Here is a 13,904-nt window from a genome sequence, read left to right as displayed (position 1 = left end):
AGAAAAAATAAATTGCACTTCATTAAAATTTAAAACTTCTGTGTATCAAAGGACATTAAGAGGATGAAAATACAGCCCATAAAACTAGAGAAAATTTTTGCAAATCATGTATCTGAATGGGGGTTAATATCTAAAACATATAAAGAACTCCTACAACTCAATAACAAAAAGACAAACAACCCAATTAAAAAATGGGCAAATGACTAAAATAGACATTTCTCCAACTAAACTATACACTGACCAATAACACATGAAAAGATGCTCAACACCATTAGTCATTAGGGAAATACAAATCAAAACTACACTGTGGGGGCTTCCCTGGTGGCGCAGTGGTTGAGAATCTGCCTGCTAATGCAGGGGACATGGGTTCGAGCCCTGGTTTCAGAAGATCTCACATGCCGCGCAGCAACTAGGCTCGTGAGCCACAACTACTGAGCCTGCGTGTCTTGAGCCTGTGCTCCGCAACAAGAGAGGCCACGATAGTGAGAGGCCCGCGCACCGCGATGAAGAGTGGTCCCCACCTGCCGCAACTAGAGAAAGCCCTCGCACAGAAACAAAGACCCAATACAGCCAAAAATAAATAAATAAATAAAATTAAAAAAAAAAAACTACACTGTGATTTCACTTTACACTTATTAGAATATATAATAAGGCGAGAATGAGAAGAAACTGGAACCCTTGTGCACTGCTGATGGGAATGTAAAATGGTGCAACTGCTGCAGAACACAGTTTGGCAATTCCTCAATAAGTTAAAGAGAATTACCGTAAGACCCAGTGATTCCACTCCTAGGTATATACAAAAAAGAATCAAAATCAGGGATCCGAATAGTATTTGTAGGCCAATGTTCACAGCAGCACTACTGACAATCGCCAAAAAGTGAAAATAACCCAAGCTTCTAAACAACTGATGAATGGATAAACAAAATGTTGTCTATCCGTACACTGGAATTCTATTCAGCTGTAGAAATAAATGAAATTCTGACATGTGCTTCAACACAGATGAACCTTGAAAACATTACGCTCAGTGAAAGATGACAGACCCTCCCCAACAGGCTGAGGGAGGGGGTCGGCCCACCTGACAGAGGCGAGGGAGAAGCATCCACGTCCCTCTGCACCAGCTCGGCAGGTGGGAGCTCCACCTTGTCCTCTTCAGGACCCCACCGGCTCTTTCGCTTCCTTTTCATGTTGGCTGTGGTGGCCGGCTTCCCTGGGGCAGCTGAAGATGGGTTGACGTTGGGCAAGGGGGCAGATGAGGTAGGGCAGGCAGTGGCGGTGGGCATGGACCCCAACGGGGTCTCAGGAGGAGATCTGCGCTTCAGTCCGAGGTCAGGTGCCATGGGGGTGCCCGTGGGACCAGCCTTGGCTTTCCGGAACTCCTCCAGCTTCTGGCGGTAGTACTTGTACCCTTGGCTGTTGGGTTCATACAGAAAGCTGCAAAAGAGAGTGGGGGGCACACCGTCATTGGGCCTCAGCCCCCTACCCCTGATTTAGGGCAGAAGAAGCTTGGGCCTTGTGTAGGCACACTGGGGTCAGCTAGGTCACTTCAGGGTCATGTCAAGATGGGGGTCTCTATCGTGACCCCTGCCCTGCCAGGCCTCAGTGGCTGCTGGTGCTGGTGGCCCAAACTTGAGGAACAGTGTGACATGCCCACAGGTTGTCATGATGCTGTTCCTGTGAGCTGAGGGCCACTCCAAGCCCCTACCCCATCTTTATTGGATGCCCGTCACAATATCATTGATCCCCTGCTTCGAAAGAAAAGGTGCGGGCTCTCTCAGACCTTCCCCAGGCTCTGCCAGGCTTCTTCCCCTGCTGTCCTAGATGAGTGCACCGGTGCCTACAAACCAAGAAATCCTGAGCTGCGAGAGACACCTGGTGCCAAAAAGGGCAGGATTTGTCCCAAACCTGACAGCTGGGCATATTTGTGCTGCTTTCTGATGCATCCTTGAGAGGCATCAACAGTGAACAGAGACAAAACAAAGACACTAAACATCGGAACAGACAGGGAGCTCACTAACAGCCTTGCTGGTAGCTGTTGGTCCCCAAGCGCAGAGCAGGAGGTGCTGGGTTCAGAACCAGCAGAGGCTGCAGCTCCTTCTGCACCTGCCCAGCATCTCTCAGACTATGCATGTACTGAGCCAACAGTCCTACTTCTAGAGTCCACACCAGAGGGAAGAGTCACAGCCCAGTTCCACATACCAAAACCTGTGCACAGCAGAGATTACAAAGCCCTTGACAAGAAGGGGCTAGACTTGCACTCATGAACCTGGAAAGACAGTCACGGCACAATGCTGTACTACAAAAGCAAAATGCAGGCTCGAGGATGCTGTAAATCCCTTTTGTATAAAAGGAAGTTAGCAGAAAATAAATCCACATACTATTTCTACATGTCTACGTCAGAGATGGGAGAGGGATGGGAGGACTCCCAATCCCGCTAACATCCTATGGTGGGATGGAGGGATGGGGAGACTGTGTCATCTTCTTTGTATTCCTGGGTCATGGTACAAGCATGCACACCCTTCAGAAAACCCAGTGTGGAACATTTGCAAAAGTTAAAAAAAACAAAGATCAACAAAATCACTAAGCCTCTAGCCAAGCTAAGAAAAAAAGAGAGAGGACACAAATTACTAACAACAGAAAAGAAAGAGGGGCCATCACTACAGATCCCACGGACATTAAAATTACTACAGATTACTATGAACAACTCTATGCCCACAAATTTGATAACCCAGATGAAATGGGCCAATTCTTTGAAAGGTACAATCTGCCAAAACTCACACAAGAAGAACTAGACAATCTGAACAGGCCTATTTTTATTAAAGAAATTGAATCAGTAATTAATAACCTTCCAAAAGTTCACTGGTGAATTTCACCAAACATTTAGGGAAGAAATTAAACCAATTCTGTACAATCCCTTTCAGAGGACAGAAGCAGAGAGAATACTTCCTAACTTACTCAGTTACCCTCATACCAAAACCAGACAAAAACATTACAAGAAAAGAAAACTATAGACCAACATCTCTCATGAACACAGATGTAAAAATCCTCAACAAAATATTAGCAAACCTAATCCACTAATGTATAAAAAGAATAGACACCACAACCAAGTGGGATTCACTCTAGGCAGGCAAGACTGGTTCAACATTTGAAAATCAAGTAATGTGGGCTTCCCTGGTGGCGCAGTGGTTAAGAATCCGCCTGCCAATGCGGGGAACACGGGTTCGACCCCTGGTCCGGGAAGATCCCACATGCCGCGGAGCAATTAAGCCCGTACGCCACAACTACTGAGCCTGCACTCTAGAGCCCGTGAGCCACAACTACTGAAGCCCGTGTGCCACAACTACTGAAGCTCGCATGCCTAGAGCCCGTGCTCCACAACAAGAGCAGCCACTGCAATGAGAAGCCCGCGAACTGCAACAAAGAGTAGCCCCTGCTCGCCGCAACTAAAGAAAGCCCGCGTGCAGCAGCGAAGATCCTATGCAGCCAAAAACTAAACAGATGAATAAAATAAAATAAATTTAAAAAAAAAAGAAAATCAAGTAATGTAATCCATCAGGTCAACAGGCTAAAAAAGAAAAATCACATGATCATATCAATCGCTGTGGAAAAAGCATTTAATAAAATCTAATACCCATTCATGAGAAAAACTCTCAGTAAACCAGGAGTACAGGGGAACTTCCTCCACTTGATAAAGACTATCTACAAAGAATCTACAGCTAACATCATACTTAATGATGAGAAACCTCAAGCTTTTCCACTAACAACAGAAACAAGCCAAGAATATCCCACCTCCCCAATGCTTTTCATCATCATTCTGGAAGTTCTAGCTAATGAAATAAGATGAGAAAAGGAAGTAGAAGATATACTGAGAAGGAAGAAATATAACATGATCGTCTACATAGAAAAAACAGATGAAGGAATTCCCTGGTGGTCCAGTGGTTAGGACTCTGCACTCTTACTGCTGAGAGCCCAGGTTCAATCCCTGATTGGGGAACTAAGATCCTGCAAGCCATGCGGTGCGACAAAAGATAAAAATAAAAAACACAGATGAAAGAATAGACCAAAAAACCCTGGAACTTAATAAGCTATTATAGCAAGGTTGCAGGATACAAGGTTAAAATACAGAAGTCAATCACTCTCCTATATACCAGCAATGAACAAGTGGAACTTGAAACTAAAAACACAATACCATTTACATTAGCATTCCCCCATATGAAATACTTAGGTAAAGTGTAACAAAATATGTACAAGATCTATATGAGGAAAACTAAAAAACCTCTGATGAATGAATTCAAAGAAGAACTAAATAAATGAATCATGTTCACAGATAGGAAGACACAATGTTGTCAAGATGTCAGTTATTCCCAACTTGATTTCTAGATTCAACGCAATTCCAGTCAAAATCATTTTTTCTGTGGATATTGACAAACTCATTCTAGAGCTTATATAAAGAGACAAACAACCCACAATAGCCAACACAATACTGAAGAAGAAGAACAAAGGTGGAGGACTGACACTACCTGACTTCGGGATTTACTGTAAAGCTACAGTAATCAAGGCAGTGGGGTATTAGTGAAAGAATGGACAAAGAGGTCAACAGAACAGAATAAAGAGCCCAGAAACAGATCCACATACATATGGTCTTTCTTTGACAAAGGAGCAAAAGCAATACAATGGAGCAAAGACAGTCTTTTCAACAAATGGTGCTGAAACTGGACATTCACATGCAAAAAAAAAAAAAAAACAACAACAAAGAATCTAGAAACAGACCTCATAACCTTCACAAAAATTAACTAAAAATGTATCACTGACCTAAACATAAAACATAAAACTATAAAACATAGGAGAATACCTACGTAACCTTGGGTATGGAAATAACTTTTTAGATACAACACCAAAGGCATGATCCATGAAAGCAACTGATAAGCTGGACTTCATTAAAATGAAAAACTTCTGCTCTGCAAAGGACAATGTCAAGAGAATGAGAAGAAAAAGCCACAGACTGGGAGAAATATTTGCAAAAGACACATCTGATAAAGACTGGTATCCAAAATATACAAAGGGGACTTCCCTGGTGGTGCAGTGGTTAAGAATCCGCCTGCCAATGCAAGGGACACGGGTTTGATCCCTGGTCCGGGAAGATCCCACATGCCGCGGAGTAACTAAGCCCGTGCGCCACAACTACTGAGCCCATGCACTGCAACTACTGAAGCCCGCATGCTTAGAGCCCATGCCCCGCAGCAAGAGAAGCCACTGCAATGAGAAGCCCACATACCGCAACGAAGAGTAGCCCCCGCTCACCGCAACTAGAGAAAGCCCACGCACAGCAATGAAGACCCAACAAAGCCAGAAAAAAACAAACAAAAAAACCAAAAAACCCCAAAATATACAAAGAACTCTTAACACCCAACAATAAAAAAACAAGCCAATTAAAAAATGGGCCAATGACCTTAACACACACCTCACCAAAGATTTACAGATGGCAAATAAGCATTATGAAAATATACTTCCCATCATGTCATCAGGAAAATGCAAATCAAAACAATGAATATCACTATACATCTATAAGAACGGCCAAAATCCAAAACACTGACAACATCAAATGTTGATATGGAGCTACTGAAACTCTCATTCATTGCTGCGGGGAATGCAAATGGTACAAGCCATTCTGGAAGACAGTTAAGTTGTTTCTTACAAAACTAAATATACCATACAATCCAGCAATCACACTTCTTGGTAGAAAAGAGTTGAAAATTTACGTCCACACAAAACCCCTGCACACTGACGTTTATAACAACTTTGTTCATAATTGCCAAAACTTGGGAGCGACCAAGATGTCCTGCAGGAGGTGAATGGGTAAATAAACTGCGGTACATCCAGACAATGGAAAATTATTAAGTGCTAAAAAGAAGTGAGCTATCAAGCCAAAAAAAGACTCAGAGCAACCCTAAATACGTATTACTAAGTGAAGGAAGCCAATCCGAAAAGGCAACATACTATGATTCCAATTATATGACATTCTGGAAAAGGCAAAACTACGTGGTTGCCAGGGGTTAGGGAGGAAAAAGGGGTGAACAGGCAGAACACAGGGAATATTAGGGCAGTGAGAATACTCTGCATGATATCATAATGATGGATACATGTCATTACGCATTTGTCCAAACCCATAGAATACACAACACCAAGAGTGAACCCTAACTATAGACTTTGGGTGATCATGATGTGTCAACATAGGTTCATCAATTTTAACAAATATACTATTCTGGTGGGGGATGTTGATAATGGGGGAGGCTGTGCATGTGTCGGGGAAGGGGGCACATGGGAAGTCTCTGTACCTTCCCCTCAATTCTGCTGCGAACCTAAAACTGCTCAAAAAATAACATCTTAAAAAAAAATCAAGAGACGAAAGCAAGAAGTCGTTCAAAGAGGGAAGGGAGCAGATGGCTGAATTTAAAAAAGACTCGTAGCAACCAGGACATGGATTTAAAGTGATTTGGTTCCTCTGAGAAAAGCAGACTGGGGAATTCGCCCACTGGGGCAGGGGGGCAGCTCCTAACGGGGTGGGTCTCCTCTAAGCTCACAAGCTTGCCTCTTCCTGGCCTCAGCTGCTGATCCATGTTGATTCTCCTCCGAGATGCTGAGAGGCAGCACCCAAGAGCCCCCCATGGGTATGCCTGTCTGCGAGGAGCATAACAGCTCACTATGGGCCCCGGGCACAGGTGCAGGGGATTCTACAACGAAGACTCCCTCTGACTGGTGTAATCCCACACACAGGGTTAACCAAAGTTACCACTTTGGTGTCTTTTCCTTCCAGACTTTTTCCACTGCAGATTTATTTGAACAGAGCTGTGATTCTATTTTCCGCATCCTGATATTTTAAGAATTTCTTAACCCGACAACATAAGGCTTTCCTGTTAGAATGCAGTGTAGCACGGTGGTGAAGGCATCTCCACCAACTGGCCTCCTTGCCTTGCTCACCTGTTAAAGGCCAACACGCCAGGTTGTTGTAAAGAACAACATGGTTCGCCCGGGTGATGTGTTAAGAGTCACACGTGGCTTGAGGTGTGCTGGCTGCTACCACCTTCAACAACTTGCCTTCCGATAGCCACGATTCCACTGGGGAGATGCAGTTATAGGAGTTTAGCCCACTGGGGCTGGACTTTCATTGTGTTACTAATTTTTCAAGACTATGACAGTGCTATATATGTAACATTATTTCTGGGGATGGCATCTCAGAAGTAGAATGACTGGTCAAAGGGACAGGTATTTCCAGCTTCTTTACAGATGAGCACAGCTATTACAATTGTTTCCCAAAACTCATAGCTGCTGGGAAATCAGAAGAGAAGGACCTAGAGCGGCAGGAACACGGGGTGGCTGTTAGATTTGGGGGTGAGAGGAGCGGCCTTGTACCTGACCCCATGCAAAGATGAAACAGTCTGCTTGGTATGAACCTGCATGCCTTGCCCAGGCCCGGACGCCTGATCCTCCCTCGTTTACTATTTCCCCAATGTGTGGAGTGCCAACTGTAGTTCAGCTCTGGTGTTGAAATGAACGCCCCCAGACCACGCTGGTCACCTTCAGCTACTTCTCTGCCAGACACCCCCAGGCTCTGTCCTCATCCGTGGCAGTCACCCTCTAGCCTCCATCAAAGCCACACCCAAAAAGCTGGATGCCTGCCAGTAATGCCCCCATAAGGCGCAACCGCTGCAGGGAGGGCCTGGAGTCGCTTGTGGTGATAATGTCTCTTTGCTTTGACCCCAGGGAAAAGGCTTGGCTGGAGCTGCTGAGCCCTGGACCCCTGTGACCAGGGAGAGCCACCTGCGCTGGGGGTTTTGTACAGAATTCCATTACCTCGCCCACTTTGCCTGCGATAGATTTTTTGTCAGCTCTTTTAACGCTGAGTGACAGTACATTAAGTTTCCTGTTTAAATAAACTTACTTAGGTAAACGAAGAAAAAAAAAAAAAAGACGTAGTGACTTAGACCGTAACACTGTTAACACTGGTCCAGGTATGGTGGCCGATATCACTACATTGTGAGGAGATCCTGGGTCTCCTGAACTCTAGACCCAAACACCCCACAGCCCCCATGAAAGCTCCTAGCTGCCCAGGTACCAGACACAGGGACACCTGAAACCCTCAGCAGCCCTTCCCCACCCCCGGCCCCACCCGATGGTTCCCTTCTGCCCCCATGTGCCTCAACCTGGTGTGCCTGACCACCCTCCACAACTGTGGCCAGATGATCCTGGAAGAACAGCTGACCCTGTCACTCCCTACGCAGACCCTCCAAAGGCTCTCAGTGGACACCTGAGCCCTCTGGGACCCAGCCCGGCCCAGCTCCAAGGCCCATCTGCACTGCGTCAACGCTCACCCTGCTCCCCGCCAAGGTGGCAGGGCGCCCGCCATCTCTGTCGCTTCACTCCTGCGTGGCAGTCCCTCCAGACGCCCTTCACTTTGCTCCGTGTCTAGCTCACGCTGGCTCACATGTAGTAGATGCGACTGGCCGCCTGCCCAGCATCCACACCTTCTTCTTTCTTCCTGAGTCCCTGATGGTGTCTAGAGCTGCAGAATCAACCAGCCCAGATGGCTGCAGCTCCAGCACTTTCGTTAAAAGCGCCATCGCGTCTCCTCACTGACTGAGTGGGAACTTGTGTTACTCGTGGCCAAAAGTGTCCTCATGGGTGCATCGCCTCCACAACAGGTTCAACGTCCACCTCACAAACCTCTGCCGGTCCCCGCCCTGCAGCAGTGACCACCCCACCCACACCCCAACATCCGGCCCCCCCCATCAGCCTTCCCCCACAAAGAGCTGGGGCTGAACCCACCCAACGAATGACAGAGCCGGGCGAGCACAGACCCAGCCTGAGGGAGTGGTGTGTGACTTCGTGGCTGGGGACAGCAGGGAGGCCAGGATGCTTGTCCCACCCACTCTGTGGAATCTGCACACAGGCTGTGGGTTCCCCCTCCCCAGAGCCTGAGGTATCACATTCCCTGCTTTCCTGCCATTTCCCTTGTCGTAAAGATGAGACCCTCAGGATGCAAACAGTGAACAACGATTCTGTGAGTTTCTGCTCGAGAGCCTGGCCTATTCTGTTACAAGGGAGCAAGGCAAGTGCTAGAGACTTTCTCCATGAGGCACCTGGAAAACACAAGGCCCCAAAGGTCCCCACACACCTGCCTCAGAGATGATTCAGGGCACCAATGTGCACTTGGGGAATGCCTATGGGGTGGCAGGGCTAAACTCTGTGGTCAGAAACTCCTGGCCCTGAGTCCTGGCCCTGCCAACTTCTTGCCATGGGACCCTAGCACGTCTCAATACCACACCAAGCCCGTTTTCTCAGCGGGGGAGCTGTGACTAGGGTGAGAGGTTACCTCTCCAGTGGGTTCCCCCCCCCGCTTACCTGAATGCCTGGTTCTCGCGGTTGTTCTGGAGGGCAATGGTTTCCACCTCGGGACCCCCATCCGCTATGAACCTGGCCAACTTTTCTGCGAGGTTCTTGACCTCTTCGTCCTCTGGGGGTGAAACTTTAAGCAGGCTGTCAGTACTGAGCTCAACTCACCACACCCAACAGCCTAATTTCTGCTAAGAACCCCGGGCAACAAGAGGGGTTTATTTTAGGAACAATACAAAGAAAAACAGGCAAATGGGAATCAGATTACTGCACTGGAACCAAACACCTGAATTAATATAATAATATATCTTGAGCCTCTGCCCCCCACACCCGACCCCTTCCCACCCCATATGTCTGGGGGTTTTGGACACACACTGGGACATGGGAACAGAATGTGAGGGACAGTCTGGGTCCAGGCTGGAGGAGAGATGGGAATCCCCACCTCAGCCTTTCTGCTGGCAGCTGTCCCCCCAGGTCACATGGGGGGGATGGGCCTGGCCCACCTCTCCTGGGAAGAAGGTCAGGGCAAGGGATTGCAAGTGACAGACATGATGAACCGACGTCTGTGGCCCACATTTGGCTTAAACATCAATCCCCCTGCTGCCCACCAGCACCTGGCTGGGGTTTCACTTCATTACAGCTGGAGACCAGGCAGCATCTCACCCTCCCCTGACACTCATCCCACCAGCTGACCGTTTTTGTCTCCTGGACCCCCTTGACAAGTGTCAGTCACTGCATTTGTCTCTAGCTGTCCTCAGTGCCCAGCATGCAGCAGGTGCTCATTAGCACTTGTGAAAATGACCATGAACCAAGGGGCAAGTGTTCCTCTCCTGTGCCCCCTTTACATGCACAGGGCTGAGCTCCTGGACATGACCTTGACCTTTACCTTGACCCTTAGATTTCCCCACTCCTCAGAGCACCGGCAGGGAGGGCAGTGCTGGTCCCAGCATGACCGCAGCTCCCTGGGAGGGCACAGACCTGCACTGTCAACGCCATCCCACGCCACGACGGGTTCCAGGAAAAGGAACCCCGATTCCACCTGGGGCGTGGTTTGTCCACACGCCTCCCTAGAACCTCCCACCCCCTTCAGCCACCTACCTTTCTGAGAGGCTGCCTGCAACTTCTGTGCTTCCTTTCTTATCTCAGCCACCTTCTTTCTGTAGTAGAGGAATTCCCTGCTATTCTTATCATGCAAAAACCTGGAGAGGAGTTTTGTAAAACAAAGAGTGGAAAATGAGCAACGGGGATGGGTGGACCCACGCAGCTTCTGAAGACATACTGTGCAAAAGCAAGCTGGTGAGCAGAGACACCTTGATGGGGCCCAAAAATAAGTCTCCACACCACACTGGGGCCCCTTGCTACCTCTGGTGTGAATTAGAAAGCTCTCAGAACAGTATCTGGCCCACGCAAGGAAGCACCCAGCCCCGGCCAGCTTCAGTCACCACCAGGGTTTTACAAGAACATTTGCATGTACTAACATGTGGCAAGAACATTAAGTAGCAGTGGCCTTCCCCTCCCAGAAATACTTACGAAAATGCTGGGTTATCCTTGTAGTTCTCCATAGCTACTTTTTCTAACTCGGGGCCTCCTTCTGCCACAAAGCGGGCCAATTTCTCTATCACTTTCCGAGTCTCGGCTCCCTCTGGGGGTGAAACTTTAAGGAGGCTGTCAGTACTGGGGTTCAACTCACACACCCCACAGTCAACAGGCACACTCTCTCTACGGACCACAAGGACAGAGGGGTCGGGGGAGAAGAGGGTGAAATGCGGGAGGTTGTCGGGCGTCCCGGGTCCATGCACAAAGCACCATGATGAGGGGTGAGTCGGTCTAGACAGCCTTTGCGAGACATGCTGGAGGGAGAAAAGTGTGTGAGCCTCCCAAAGGCCAAGCCAGTCCCCAGGCTGGCAGGGAGATGTTGGAAAACATAGCCAGCCTCCCCCTCCTTTTGTGGAATGCTCAATTCCTTTCTTTACCAGTGTTCAGTACAATAAATCAATTCCCTTTCATCCTTCAAAGACAAATTCTTTTTTTAAAATATCATTACAAACTCTGATTTAAAGACATCAGTGGGTTTCAATCCAACACAATTAATATCATCACAGAAGCTCAATCACCCCCTCTGTGGCCAGTGGAGCCTCTTCAAGCTGGCTCCTGAGGCCTTTGGACATGACCCCAGTCTCTGATGGCCTCCTCGACATCTGCTGGGACAGGGCACTTCAGGATCATCTCAGACGCTTCCTGCCCAGACCTAGAGCCAGCCATTTCTCCAAGAAGTCCTGGTTTCCGTGAGTGAGAACATGTGTTTCCAGACCAACATGTTTGGGAGCTAGGGACACTCATTGCAACGGGCTTAATTGTTACCTCAGAGCACTTCCAGTGAACACCACTAAAAAATATATTTTTGTATTAGTCTCCACTTTGAGCCACATGGAACTTGCTTTTGTATTTACTGCTGGCCTGTTTCTGAGACTGTCAGCCACCATACAGCTCACATCCCTCATATGAAAACTCCCAGAAGAAATTTCTTGATGTCAGTCAGTGCTTAGGAATGTTTGCTCCTCCTGGCAATGGGGCCAGACACTGAGCCTGTGGCCACTCTTATTCCCCTTGTTGCTTGTACTGCCAGGAAGCTCGCGGTGGGGGGGGGGTACAACATGTGGCCTAAGGAGGACCTATAAGAGGTCTCAGAGACATTCTGTGTCTACCTTTTCCCTAAGCCTCACCCCCCTCCCACATGCCTGGCAATGACCCTGACCTGGTCACTTTACAAGCACAGGTGCTTTTCTGAGGTTCTATCAACAGCAGGCCATAAAAGCCTCAAGGGCCTTGAGACACCCACTGACCCTCATAAAGTGGCAGTTCCCAGCAGGGTACCATTGAACTGCCAGGGCCCCTCTCTGAGGAAACACCACACTCACTGATTCCATTCTGACTAATGCTCCAAGGTTCGAGGTTGGCCACTGATCTGTTTAGATGCACGGCCTGAAGCCGGCACCCTCATCCAGAACAAGAGGCCTAGAGGCTGTCATGGCATGATTATATGGTCACTTCAGTCTGTCCTGTCAGGGAGACATGACCGTGCTAGCCATCCTGGAGCAGAGGTGGCCCAGGGCCAGGACTTCACATAGCTCGTTCTCCACACAGCACCGAAGTCTCGTGCTGAATATGGACACGGCTGGACGCACTAGGAGTGCCACCATCACCACCCTCCTCCACCCTCCTCCACCATGGGGCTGGAACTGGCTCACCCAAGGCCAATGACTGTCCTTCCCTGGGCAGGAGAGCACACCCTCCAACCTGCACGCTCATACCTCTGGCCCAAACTCGTGGAGACAAGTACCCGCACTGAGCTCCTCTTCTAGTATTGGATGAGGAGGGCACAAGTGAACGCTCCCCTGAGAACGCCCCCGCCCCCCGGGAGGCCAGCCCCCACACAAGTGGACAATGGGTCCCACAGCTCCCAGGATGAAGCCCACACTCTGCAGCCCCTCTGCAGCTCCCCATGCTCTGCTCCCCACCCTTTCCTTCCCCTCCCTCATCCTGAAGGGCCCCACCCAGACCCTTGGCTCAGCCTGGAGCACCCCTCACCCCCGGCTGTGCATCCCCGGTGGCCACGGGCCCTGCCTGCAGGGCTGAGCAGCAGCCGTGGGAGGAGGGCAGCAGCCCCGCACCTCACCTTTGATCTCCAGCCACTGCTCATAGTCCTCCTCCTCGTCCTCGTCAGGAGACTGGAAGACACTCGGGCGGCTGGCCACGGGCAGCTGCTTGGCGTGCACGTAGTTCTTCATCTGGCCCGGCGGGCTACTGATGAGGGGGGGCCTCTTCCCGGTGCGAGGGAGCACGCGCGGCGGGGCAGCGGGCGCACTCGGGGGGGCATCTTGGGATACAAGGAAGGATACCCACACTCGAGGTCTGTGGTGCAGGCTTCCTCATCTTCCTGCCTAACCTGCATGCCCCGAGCCCCAGGTGGCTGGGTTCTTAACTTCTAGCACAGCACTGGCAGGCAGTGGGTGATGAGAAGCACTCAGGGAGGACGCCACCCCCATTTTACAGATGAGGACCCCTGAGGCTCAGAGAAGAACCTATTGTGGTCACCCAGCCCGGGACTCTGCAGGTGGCAACTCTGGCAGTAGGTGCCTCTGATGCCTATATCCACAGACTAGGGATGCTGCAGCTCTTCCGGATAAGACCTGAATCCCCACGTCCAGCTTACACCCACTCCCTCTGGTTGTCAGTAGTGGGCTGGAGCCAGTCTATTTGGGACTTTTCAAACACAACTCATGGCATGAGACCCTGCAGTGAAGAGCTCATATAGCCCTTCCTCCCTCTCTGTGGGCAAACTTGGCCTTGGGTTAACTGTCTTCACTGTTACCTGGGAAACCTGACAAAGGTTGAAGGTCAGCTGTTTCACCAGTAACTTTCTTACAGTAAAAATGAGACTGATAAACTGCACAACCACAGATACAGGTGGGCTTCCCACAGGTGGTGATTCTCACACCTGGCATGTCCCATGGGGC

General features: G+C 49.3%; 1 protein-coding gene and 1 non-coding gene across 4 annotated transcripts in view; one reads left to right on the top strand and one right to left on the bottom strand.

The window, feature by feature from the left end:
* The window catches only part of SUGP1 (SURP and G-patch domain containing 1), a 29,345-nt gene that overhangs the window by 9,234 nt on the left and 6,207 nt on the right, over positions 1–13,904 (bottom strand). Inside the window, exons 4-8 of one of the 3 annotated variants that reach the window (XM_068536656.1) lie at positions 13,064–13,264; positions 10,918–11,041; positions 10,486–10,586; positions 9,397–9,520; positions 1,076–1,431 (exon numbers count right to left, since the gene is read on the bottom strand). In XM_068536656.1, coding sequence (XP_068392757.1) covers positions 1,076–1,431; positions 9,397–9,520; positions 10,486–10,586; positions 10,918–11,041; positions 13,064–13,264 — 906 coding nt within the window. Of the gene's footprint in view, positions 1–1,075; positions 1,432–9,396; positions 9,521–10,485; positions 10,587–10,917; positions 11,238–13,063; positions 13,265–13,904 lie in introns of those variants that run through there. The other 2 variants (XM_068536657.1, XM_068536658.1) reach the window with 2 other exon arrangements.
* Positions 3,919–3,991, top strand: TRNAK-CUU (transfer RNA lysine (anticodon CUU)). The gene has a single exon. It is a non-coding gene; the product is annotated as a tRNA-Lys (tRNA).

The sequence above is a fragment of the Eschrichtius robustus genome, chromosome 2 (assembly GCF_028021215.1).
Source record: "Eschrichtius robustus isolate mEscRob2 chromosome 2, mEscRob2.pri, whole genome shotgun sequence".
Classification (NCBI taxonomy): domain Eukaryota; kingdom Metazoa; phylum Chordata; class Mammalia; order Artiodactyla; family Eschrichtiidae; genus Eschrichtius; species Eschrichtius robustus.
Note: the sequence above shows the minus strand (reverse complement) of the source record. Positions and strands in the feature narration are given on the sequence as shown.